The sequence below is a fragment of the Terrapene carolina genome, unplaced genomic scaffold (assembly GCF_002925995.2).
Source record: "Terrapene carolina triunguis isolate 2854851 unplaced genomic scaffold, T_m_triunguis-2.0 Scaffold69, whole genome shotgun sequence".
Classification (NCBI taxonomy): domain Eukaryota; kingdom Metazoa; phylum Chordata; order Testudines; family Emydidae; genus Terrapene; species Terrapene triunguis.
Window position 1 is genome coordinate 7,378,141 of NW_020664420.1, and position 11,906 is coordinate 7,390,046.

General features: G+C 41.8%; 1 protein-coding gene across 2 annotated transcripts in view; it reads left to right on the top strand.

Moving 5' to 3' along the window:
• The window catches only part of KATNAL2 (katanin catalytic subunit A1 like 2), a 37,632-nt gene extending 27,220 nt beyond the window's left edge, over positions 1-10,412 (top strand). For both annotated transcript variants that reach the window (XM_026649265.1, XM_026649266.1), the window contains exons 13-15: positions 7,841-8,003; positions 9,808-9,910; positions 10,273-10,412. In XM_026649265.1, the coding sequence (XP_026505050.1) occupies positions 7,841-8,003; positions 9,808-9,910; positions 10,273-10,412 (406 nt within the window). The remainder of the gene's footprint in view (positions 1-7,840; positions 8,004-9,807; positions 9,911-10,272) is intronic.
• The last annotated feature ends 1,494 nt before the right edge of the window (positions 10,413-11,906 follow it).

Below are 11,906 nucleotides of genomic sequence, written 5' to 3' on the forward strand. Positions count from 1 at the left end.
CCCCGCGGAATGCCGTGCCGCGCTCCCCCCGCCGCCCCTTACCAGGTGCCGCCCCAAGCATGTGCTTGGTTGCCTGGTGCCTGGAGCCGGCCCTGGTTGGAAGGGACCTCAGGACGTCATCTAGTTCAACCCTCTGCTCAAAGCAGGACCAATCCCCAACTAAATCATCCCAGCCAAGGCTTTGTCAAGCTTGACCTTAAAAACCTCTAAGGAAGGAGATTCCACCAACTCCCTACGTAACCCATGGATGGAAGCAAATAAAAATAAAACCAAGTAGAAAAGACCCCACAGGAGCAGATATGGGTGTGCAGCACCAACAAAGCAGGTGCTGTCTCTCCCCAGAAACACCTCAAGCCAGTTGTGCATGGTCAGGACTTCACAGCCCTGGAGCTGTGTTTGGGAAGGATGGAGAACCCTTACTCTTTGTTGCATTCCCTTCCCAAACCAGTGGGGAAACTACCAGCAAGCGCAGTAGGAGCTAGTACTCCACAGAGCACTGCTTTTGCGACATTACTACTATTAACCAAGCACCATATCCTCCTGTAGGGGGGAAAAAAAACTATGGGCAGAGGATTCTGTGTTCCCCTCAAGTAGTCCCCAGCTAGTGCTCTCCTCAATAAGAAGTGTTGTATGTATTTAGATGGAATAAAAGGCCCAAAGAGTCAAAGGTGTTAACACAACTCTAACTGTCCAACTTTAAACAGTTGTATAACAAGATTCGGGGGGAGAGTTGGTATACAGAGACCTCAGCTTGCAACCACAGCATTAAAAATCCTTGTAAACCTTTTGTTAAAGACGCAATACATAAGATTAGAGATACAGAAAAGGAAAAACAGTTGAAGTACTTTAAAATGTAAATGATTGTCAGGCTTTCATTTTAAAAACATCTCTTGTGCCTTTTAGCTGAAGAGAATTTGTAGAAGGAAACCAGGGTGTTTACCAGTCTTTTAGATGGTCTGTTTGGGGAAGAGATAAGAATTTTGTTCGGAGGGGCTAGAGCACTTGTTAAATCCTGGTCCGTTTCCTAGAAGGCAAAAAAGACACAGGCAGAAGAAGAAAGAAAAGAACCGTGAAGATAGAAAATGCAGCTTCTGTCTCTGGTGTTGATTCTCATTTGCAAACTCACTGCTGAGAAACACAGGCACAGTCTGACCAGCCACTCTGAGACCTGGCAAACTTGTAGCAGCATCAGGTTGTTTAAGGCATTGCATTTAGCCTCCCCTTTCTGGTCACAGGCTTACAGCAGTGTTGCAAAATATGCAGTTTTGCCAGCTAAGCCAGACTCTTATTAGAGATAAGGAACAAGGCAAGTGATAAGAAGGAGCTATAAGGTGGGGAAGGAAGAGAACACACATGGAGAGGGATGTGACAGACTCACATCCCCCGTGGTAGTTGGGATTTAGCCAGAGGATGCAGAGGTTGCAGTGTCATATGGTGCCCTCTCTCTGGCCCGGTCTGATCAGGACATCTCTCAGATTACGACGATGAAGGCCTGGGGTCCTAGGAGATGGTGGTAGCAGCAGTGGTGGTGAAGCTTGCTCCTTTTCCATCTTTCAGTCAACCAGCAACACAGCCAGCCTTTCCCCTCAAAATCTCTTTCTGAGGACCTGAAAAGGGGAGTGATGGGCAGAATAGCCCATCCCCTCATTATTTAGTCCATCAAGTAGGCCTAATTTCTAACACACCAGTTTTGGTCCATTGATTTCTGGTCCCATAAATCTCTTGTGTACCAGGCATGATCTTAACATAATCCTTATATCAGTAGGCCTTTTTGTTTGAACTGTCTCTCTTCTGCATCTTTTCCCATCAAGATTTATCATTGGTTATTGTGACACTTCATAAGCTTTCTTACATTTGAGTTACAATTTGTTGCTCAGAATTATTACAAGGGAAATACAAACACAGCTTCCAAACTTAGTAGATCCCCAAGGATTTGCAGGGAATTTGGCTGCCCTTTGGCTGCAAGAGCAATGATTTAGGATATCTATACATATTGTATTTAAAATGCTGAGGACATGTCATTTGAATTGTGGGCATGGAGGGGTTGGGGAGAGAACATGGCAATAGCAGTAAACAGAAAAGGGGAAGGCTTAGAGTCATTGAATGTAACTGACTTTACTTGGTACCCATTGAAAATGTCAGCACGTGGGTTTCCAGCACCTGGATTCCTTCTTACTAAGAAACATTCCAAACCAGACAAAAAATTTGGAGTGGATGGCACTGACTTGTTCCCTTCTCAGTCACCTGCTGCATTTAAAAAGCAGGTCAGCTCGAGTGAAACCCAGCGGTTGAATATCTGCCTTGACATGAGAAGGGTAGGTGGCATTTTTCACATCTGTAAAGGAGGGAACGCATAGAGTTCTGAGGCCATGTGGGTGTTTGCCTAGTGTTTTATAGTTTGATTCTAAGAGTCTGGATAAGTTACGAGACATCCATTCAGCCCCTGCAAAGTCACTTTAGGGTTTTCTTTGTTATCCTTAAATCTTGTTGTCAAGTATGGGAATATCACTCAGCCTAGTTGGAAATGCTGTGGCTAGATGTTCTGCTGTCAGCCAACTGTTCTGCACAGACTGTGGGACATATTTTGAGACTCTATGGATGTGGCTTCACTGCAGAAGTAACTGGTGATCAGCAACCTGGTCCGAACACCAGGTTAGTCTAGCCCAGGTGAGACCAACCATACCTGAGTTACTGTGCCCTTCTTGGTGCTGCAACCCCTGCCCTCAATGTGTGTCGTTAGGACGTCTGGGGGCATATCCCATGGTTTTTTGTGCTGCAGTAAGCTGAGGTGCTTTACGATTCTTTCCCAGTGAATTGTGGAAGAATTCAGAACTTGTCTTTTCTTTGGGACACACAGGGGAAATTATAGGACTATCAGCAGTCCGGTGGTTTGGCCTGCATCCTCACTGCAAAGTGGGCACGTCAAAGGTTATGTCTGAACATCACCCCCTTGGGATGAATGCAGGCACCTCACTGACCTCAGACATCATTCCCTAGGCAACAGCAGGCCCCTGGTCTGGCTCTGGGGCTGGCCCTCTGGCTGGCTCTCACAGCAATTCCACCCCACCCAGGGGACATAACCCAGTCCAAACACAAAGGAAGATAGTTCTTCTTTGAGGGATGGTCCCTATGTGGATTTCAAACATGGAGGCGTATGCCAGCGTGTCTGAGCTCAGAGGGCTCAGGCTGGCAGTACTCTTCAGCTGTTTTCCAGGACCTAACCCACTGCCCTGGGCTGGGAGCTCTAGCTCTGCTTCTTGCAGACTGCCTCCCCCACTGGCCTGAGGTCCTCCCTTTGAAGGGCCTGCCCCCAGGCCTGACAAGCTGCACAGGTGCAGCAGGGGTTGGGTCTGATTGTGACCACAGGAGCTCTTTAACCTCTGGTTGACTGGGACAGGGATATCTGCCCCACCACAAGATGTTACCAGTCCAAAGTGAAAGTGGCAATCGGGCTTTAGCCTGCTGGGCCAGCTAGCATGGGTAAAAGCACCTCACACAGCTTGAGAGGTTTTCCCATGTGGAGAGGGGTTAGGAGCAACACCCAAATAAGAACCTGAGTTAATTCTGCCGTGAAGACTTATCCTAAATGTGGGCTTGGACGCTAGGCATGTACTGGAGAACCTAGATGTAGCCAAGCTAAAGGACTGTCCTTGCAGGTGAAGGGGCAGATCGGCAGCTGGTGTAAATTGTATTCAGTAGAGCTATCATAACTTACACCAGCTGAGGATCTGCACCAACAGGATTTCTAGCGTCCACAGCTCTGCTTCCTCAGGCCAAATGTGGACAGTTTGACTTTCCAAAACAAAGTCACAACATGAGAAAGCACCTGGCTGAGGGGGCATCCCAGCATGACATGTGGCTCCTTTCTTTGGTTCGTCAACATTTCTCAGATAAACTCAGCTTGAGGTAGGTGACGTAAACCCCTTATGTTGGTAAGTAGGACATGTCAGAGTAAGAGAGAATTAAATGTGAGTTTGCATAGACATCCATTTTGAATTCCTAGCCAAGTACGTCCCTTGTGAGGCGATGTATTGGTATGGGGGGTGGGGGGAACACAAGATTTCTCTTTCTGCTTTGGTATCTGTTCCAAAAAAGTCCTTGTGGTGGGTGAAATTCACCCGAGCAAAAGAAATATGCAAGGCCTAGGCACCACTTAAGGCCTAGTTATTTGTTGGCTCGCTATTGCAGTCATATACAATAAACATAACTCAAACGGGCGACAAGTATCAATAAAAATATGCATTGATTTTAAAGTTCTCGTCTTTATTTATCAGGCCTCAAGTAGAGTGTATTTAAATGAATTTTCCAGTTCTTCTTTAAGATCTGAATTGGCTGGGTATTTGTTTTAAATCTGTACTTACTCAGTCTTTGCCTGCAATCACATCTCGTGAACCTGATAGGTTCTTTCTAAGGTGCTGCGTACTACTGCTCCCAGTGACTTCAGTGGGAGCTGCTGGGTGCTAAGTATTTTTGAACATTCACTTGTTAAAGCACTTAAATGTGTACGTAGGGGCTTAACGTAGGCACCCGTTTAAAAAAATTTAGGACTGTTAATTAATGGCAGTTAACTCACGCAATCAACTCAAAAAAATTAATCACAATTTTTAAAAATTGCGATTAATCGTAGTTTTAATCTCACTGTTAAACAATAGAATACCAATTGAAATTTATTAAATATGTTTGGATATATTTCTACATTTTCAAATATATTGATTTCAATTACAACACAGAATACAAAGTGTACAGTGCTCACTTTATATTATTTTTGATTACAAATATTTGCACTGTAAAAATTATAAACGAAAGAAATAGTATTTTTCAGTTCACCTCATACAAGTACTGTAGTGCAATCTCTGTTGTGAAAGTGCAATTTACAAATGTAGATTTTTTTTGTTACATAACTGCAGTTAAAAACAAAACAAACAATGTTAAACTTTAGAGCCTACAAGTCCACTCAGTCTTACTTCTTGTTCCACCAATCGCTAAGAGAAACAAGTTTGTTTACATTTATGGGACATAATGCTGCCTGCTTCTTATTTACAATGTCACCTGAAAGTGAGAACAGGTGTTCACATGGCACTTTTGTAGCTGGCATTGCAAGGTATTTACATGCCAGATATGCCCTTTCATGCTTTGGCCACCATTCCAGAGGACATGCTTCCATGCTGTTCACACTCGTTTAAAAAAATAGTGTGTTTAATTAAATTTGGGACTGAACTCCTTGGGGGAGAATTGTATATCTTCTGCTCTGTTTTACCCGGATTCTGCCAAATATTCATGTTATAGCAGTCTTGGATGATGACCCAGCACAAGTTGTTCATTTTAAGAACACTTTCACTGCAGATTTGACGAATGCAAAAAAGGTACCAATGTGAGATTTCTAAAGATAGCTACAGCACTCGAAGCTGAACTGGCTTCCAAAATCTGAGAGGGACGAGCATGCTTTCAGAACCCGAACCACCAAAAAAGAAAATCAACTGTCTGCTTGTGGCATCTGACTCAGATGATGAAAATGAATATGTGTTGGTCCACACTGCTTTGGATGGTTATCGAGCAGAACCCATTATCAACATGGACGCATGTCCTCTGGGACAGTGGTCGAAACATGAAGGGACATATGAATCTTTACCGCCTCTGGCAACTAAATATCTTGCAACGCCAACTACAACAGTGCCATGTGAACGCCTGTTCTTACTTTCAGGTGATATTATAAATAAGAAGCAGGCAGCATTATCTCCTGCAAATGTAAACAAACATGTTTGTCTGAGCGATTGGCTAAACAAGAAGTAGGACTGAGTGGACTGGTAGGCTCTAAAGTTTTACATTGTTTAATTTTTGAATACTTTTTTTTGTACATAATTCTACACTCGTAAGTTCAACTTTCATGATATAGAGATTGCACTACAGTACTTGTATGAGGTGAAATAAAATACCTTTTTTATTTTTACAGTGGAAATATTTATAATAAAAAATAAATATGAAATGAGCACTGTATGCTTTGTATTCTGTGTTGTAATTGAAATCAATATATTTGAAAATGTAGAAAACATCCAAAAATATTTAAATAAATGGTATTCTATTTTTGTTTAACAGCACGATTAATTTGTTTAATTGCTTGACAGCCCTTAAAATATTATGTATCAGTGGGAAATGCTATTTATTAAACAAATTACATGAACAATTTCCAATAGTGACGGAAGTAGGATTCACTGTTAGGTCAAAAGTTTGTTGTAGATAAGCATTTCCAGCTCACAGTAACTTCACTGGGTGTTTTCCATACATAGTGCCATAGCCATCAGTGCAAAATTCCACAGCATCCCATTTACACTGCTAACCAAGGACCAAATTCTGCTATTAGCATGAATGTGTTAATCTTACATGTGGTGAAGGGACCCTGGTTCCATTGAAGTCAATGGGAAGATTCCTATTGACTTCCATGGGGGCAAGGATTTCACCGTAGGGGTCAGAAAGGGAAGAGCAAACTCATGGTGCTTTGTTTAATCCCTGCCTACTATCCCAAATTCCACCAACATCCTGGAATAGCTTGCTGTCTCTGCTAAAATGATAAGCATGAAATAGTTACTGGTGTGGTGATATAGGTTGCTATAATTAGGGTTCAGGGTCAGGAATGTGCAGTTATTCACAGTGCTTTTCTAACACTCAGCCTGTCTGAACAAGGTACCTCTAAGTCAATTTCACACCTAAAAGGTTTTCGTTGCAACCATAAGGACTAGAAAATGTTTTAAAATGAACACTTGAATTCTACAGGAATGGAATACTCAGTAGAAGATTGGAGAACTTGTAGGTTTATTATATGCAAGTGACACCTGATTAACTGAGATGTGAATTGATTTTTATTTAGACGAGTTGTGTTTGTTAATACTTGTTAAGCTCAAATGCTTGAAAAACAATTAGGAGAAAAGAGGTCTTTTAAAATAGATTTACACCCACAGCCTTTGGATTAAGGGCTGAGAAAACCTCACACACAGGATACATGAGACTTCCAAGGAATCCTCCAGAATAACCAGGGAAGACAAGACTTGACAGTATTGATATTTTGTAGGAAAAAAGAAGCAGAAAGAAAAAAAAATATTTTAGGGGTAAAAAACTCTTTCATGCCTTTTTTTATGCATCACATAGAAGCAAAAATACAAATATCAATTTTTGTCTTTGCAAATCATCTTTAATAATCTGACTACTAGTGTTTTCAGCACCTTGGCACCTTTCTCTTTCAATGGTTTGCCCACTCTTTGCAGCTTTTAATAAGGATGCTCGGCCCTGTGGGAATATTATTACTATTTATTTGTATTTCCATAGCACCTACGAGCCCTGGTCATGAATCAGGACAGTTTTGTGCTAGGTGAAAACACATTTTAAAAAAAAATGGCACGTGCCTCAAAGTGATTATAATCTAGTTTTGCGTTTATTGCACCTTTCATTTGAAGATCTCTGAGCAATTAGTTAATCCTCACAACACGCCTCCGAGATGAGTTGTTGTGTCCCCATTTTACAAAATGGGGTAAACCAAGACACAGAGGTGAAATGACCTGCTCAAGGCCAGACAGTGAACCAGTATCAGAGCCAGAAAAAGAACCTATAACTCTTGATTCCATATTCCAGGTCCCTAGATCATGAGTCAGTAACCATACAGATAGAGTTAATTGGCAACAATGTGTGATGATGATGAATTACTATTTTATAACCAGGTTGAAAGGATCACCAGTAGCTTTGAAAATGCAAAGTGGCTTCCCGCAACAAGAGCTTAGTTTTCAGAAGTCCAGCATCCGTACAGACACACAACCTTGCCGAGAAGACTTATCCCCGTTTTCTCTCTCTTTAGGGAATTAGATTATGCCATGTTGCGACGGCTGGAGAAGAGGATTTTGGTTGACCTTCCAAATAAAGAGGCACGACAGGCTATGATTCAGCACTGGCTGCCCCCAGTGAGCAACAGTGGAGGAGTGGAGCTGAGAACGGAGCTGGAGTACAGCTTGCTGGGTCAGGTGAGAAGACAGCAAAGCGGGTGCAATTCACCACTGGCAACTCAGACTCCTGAAGTTTTTCAGCGAGGGAATTGTGGGAATGTGATGAGCCTGATTCTGCTCTCATTGAAACAGGTGTGAACTATACATGCTACAAGTAGCATCTGTAAACATGGTAGCCGGGGGAAACAGAATAAAGCTCAAGTTATGAAGGTGAATGATTGAATGTGGGTAAGATGGGAGGCTTAGGGACTCTTCCTACAAGGGGACATCAATGAGAGCTGAAGGTATTGAACTTGTCTCAGTAGGTGAAATCACCAGTTTCGCATGACTCAACTTGGAAGTCAAAGGTGTATTTTGATGCTGGTATTGGGTCAACTTTTCACTGTTTCAGACGTAAACACAGAAAAAAAATTACAACGGTATACCTCCAGCCCTTTCTAACACCACAGTGCGGTCTTTCGGTTTATATCGGAGATGAGCATGGTACAGCACTCTGCTGAGTAGGAAGAATTTGTCATGGACACTAGTGCAGCATGAAAGAGCATCAATAAAGTGAAAAGGCTCATCAGGACTTCAATCTCCAAAAGCTCAGATATTTTCCTTACAGAGCCTGAATTCAGGCTGTCGTCACCTCTAACCTCTGCTGAGAGAAGCGCATACTTGCTCAGCTGACCATGGTTTAGTTCTGTTCATAGAGACATACAGAATATTTCAGTTTCTATTTCAAAAACCATTTTGTCTATGAAATTGAAACATAATTCTTAATATTTAACAAATACAATGCACTAGAACGGCAACCATAAGGTTGTAGTACCAGCTGGTGATTCTTGTGAGCCTTTGGCCCTGTCCACACTGGACAGAACAGTGCTACCTGTGTTACAGCTAGCCCCGTTCTTATCCAAATGTGGCATGATTATCAGCTCCATCACTGGCTAGAACTAGACCTCATTATGTACAGCTTGGTACAAGCTAGGCCATGCTCTGCACTCAGGATGGTTGGGTTTTCATTTAAAGATGATTACACAGGGCCAGGATTTTTAAGTTAAAGGCAAGCAAGCATTTGCTCACACATATTTGTATATATCCATTCATTTGTGCCTGGGCCAATTGGTTATTTGGGCACATGCTTTGCCAATTGAGTGCCTAGGGTGCACATAGATATCAGATTTGTGCTTTTACTATGTATGTATGTGTGTGAAGTAGAGGTGCATTGAAGGAGGTGTGCGGTTGCACATGCCTAAGGACTTGTCTACACACAAACTGGCACCAAAACTGCTTTTATTTCACACTTGTTATTTTTGTGTGTGGACACTCTTTATTTCGGATTAAGAGTGGCCTAGCTAAATGGAAACAGGATGTTCTTAACCCAAAATAAGAGTTTCCACATTCAGACTTGCAAAATAGTTATTTGGGCGCAGGTTTTTTGCAGAGCAGCCCTAATGTTGAAAATCTGTCCCATTGGTGGTGTTTGTATCACAGTCGGGCCTAGAGGCCAATTGTACTAGGCACTGGCCAGAAACATAGAGCCTAATCTAGAGCCAATTAAAGCCAGTGAAAAGACTCCTGTTGACTTCAGAAGGCTTTGGGTCAGGTCCAGAATGAGTTTACAGTCAAAATAGGTAAGACAGAAAGAGTGGGAAACAGGCACAGAGAGATGAAGATTTTATTTTACCTGCAGAAAACAGTCCTTAAAAAAACAAATGCCTGATTTGCTAAAACCTGCATAAAGCAACTCTGCATTCAAACCAAGAATGAAGTAACATGAGAGTATATACATCACGTACAATGATTCGTAATCCTGTGAATTGTGATCTTGTATTAGGAGACAGAAGGGTACTCTGGCTCTGACGTTAAACTGGTCTGCAAGGAAGCAGCTATGCGGCCAGTGAGGAAAATCTTCAGTGCTCTTGAAAATCATCAGCCAGGTACAATAGCTCTCATAGAGAACCCTATGTGACAAATGCTGATCTGTCATTGTAACACTAGGTATTATATATTCACGTACCAGTAGGTGGAGCTCTCTTATTTGCTTAGAAAAGTTTTAAACTGTATGTTTGTAAAAACCTAATTAAGCCAACATTTCCATAACTCAGGTCATCTGTTGAAGCTGTCAATCTCTGTGCACTGAATACAATAAGAGCTATGTTCTCTCCTGCTATATCCAATCTTCTGCTTAGTGTATTAACCGTTAAGTATGTTGCATTATGCACTGGCTTAAAAAGAGCATCTCTTAGCACTGATCAGCATCTCATTCACTTTCAGCATTTGGTCAATTTTCTCTCTCCAGGTAGCAGTAATTTACCCGAACTCCGGCTGGACACAGTCACAACAGCAGATTTCCTGGATGTGATCGCTCACACCAAGCCATCAGCCAAGAATTTAAGTCAGAAGTACATAGCCTGGCAGAGAGATTTTGAATCTGTTTGAAATAGCTTTAGACTTTGAAATCAAAGATACCCACTATCCAAAATGGCATCTGCGATTGGGGTTCAGCTACAGATAGAGGGAGTGAACTATGATGGAAAAGGAATTATTCAGTTTTCTGAAGAAAAAAAAAAAGTAAGAGAATCTGTACTTCCAAATCTGCAAGGTGCATTTTTAATTTACCATGTTCAATGACAATTAGAAATTGTTGTTCTTCATGGAAAAGTAATGTCTACAGTGACTATGCAATGAAGATTCTAGCACTAATTTTATGCATAAAGCCTTATAAATTGATCAGTCTTGCACAATCTTTATTCATTGCAAATGATTTTCATTTCTTAGGGGAAGAGGAGCAAGAGTAGAAAGCTTATGTCAGGAATAGCAAGAAGATTAGGGGTTCATGATACTCAAACTAGTGCATCACAACCAGTCTGACATTTACTAGCAAGGACCTGTGTGACTGCCAATGAAGCATAAGAGACTTTTTTTTTTTAATCGCCATCTGGGATTAAATTCAACATTTTATTATTGCCTGATAGTCATGGTCAACTTGGTGCAGTTTTGGTCCGGGATATAATTTGTTCATGTATCGATGTCCTGATGTGTTTTATCCATCCCATTCAATTTGATTTTTGATTATTTTTTACCCAACTAGCACCAGTGTCATTTGCTTTTAATAGGGTGCGGTAGTGCTCATCAGTATACTACTGTTGAGGAATCAGCGCCTAATTTAAATTATTATTACTTACTTATTAGCACATGTAGCTGAGCTCCAGTGAAACAAAGCATTTATTCTGTTCTTAATAGTTTTTCATCCTCCCTTTTCTTTCTTTTTTGCTGTTCATAAACTGCTAACTGGCATCTTTAGATGTTTACCAAGATGGAAGATGCACATGCTGAAGTGGAATTGTAAGTGGATGACAGCTGAGGTGATGTATGGGGTTAGGAATATTTGTGAAGCTAGCGACACTTTTATAAGGAGGATGAAGAATTGTATGGTCTGTTGCTGCTATAACAGCGTTTAAAAGAGAACTGGATAAATTCATGGTGGTTAAGTCCATTAATGGCTATTAGCCAGGATGGGTAAGGAATGGTGTCCCTAGCCTCTGTTTGTCAGAGGATGGAGATGGATGGCAGGAGAGAGATCACTTGATCATTGCCTGTTGGTCCACTCCCTCTGGGGGACCTGGCATTGGCCACTGTCAGTAGACAGGATACTGGGCTAGATGGACCTTTGGTCTGACCCAGTACGGCCGTTCTTATGTACTTATTTATTAGATTTTCAGTTTAAAGCTTAATAAGGCATCCTAAGCAACTGAGGCAAAATTCTTTCGTCACAGAGCTACACCTCTACCCTGATATAACGCGACCCTATATAACATGAATTCGGATATAATGCGGTAAAGCAGTGCTCTGGGGGGGGAGGGGCTGCGCACTCCGGCGGATCAAAGCAAGTTCGATATAACGCGGTTTCACCTATAACGTGGTAAGATTTTT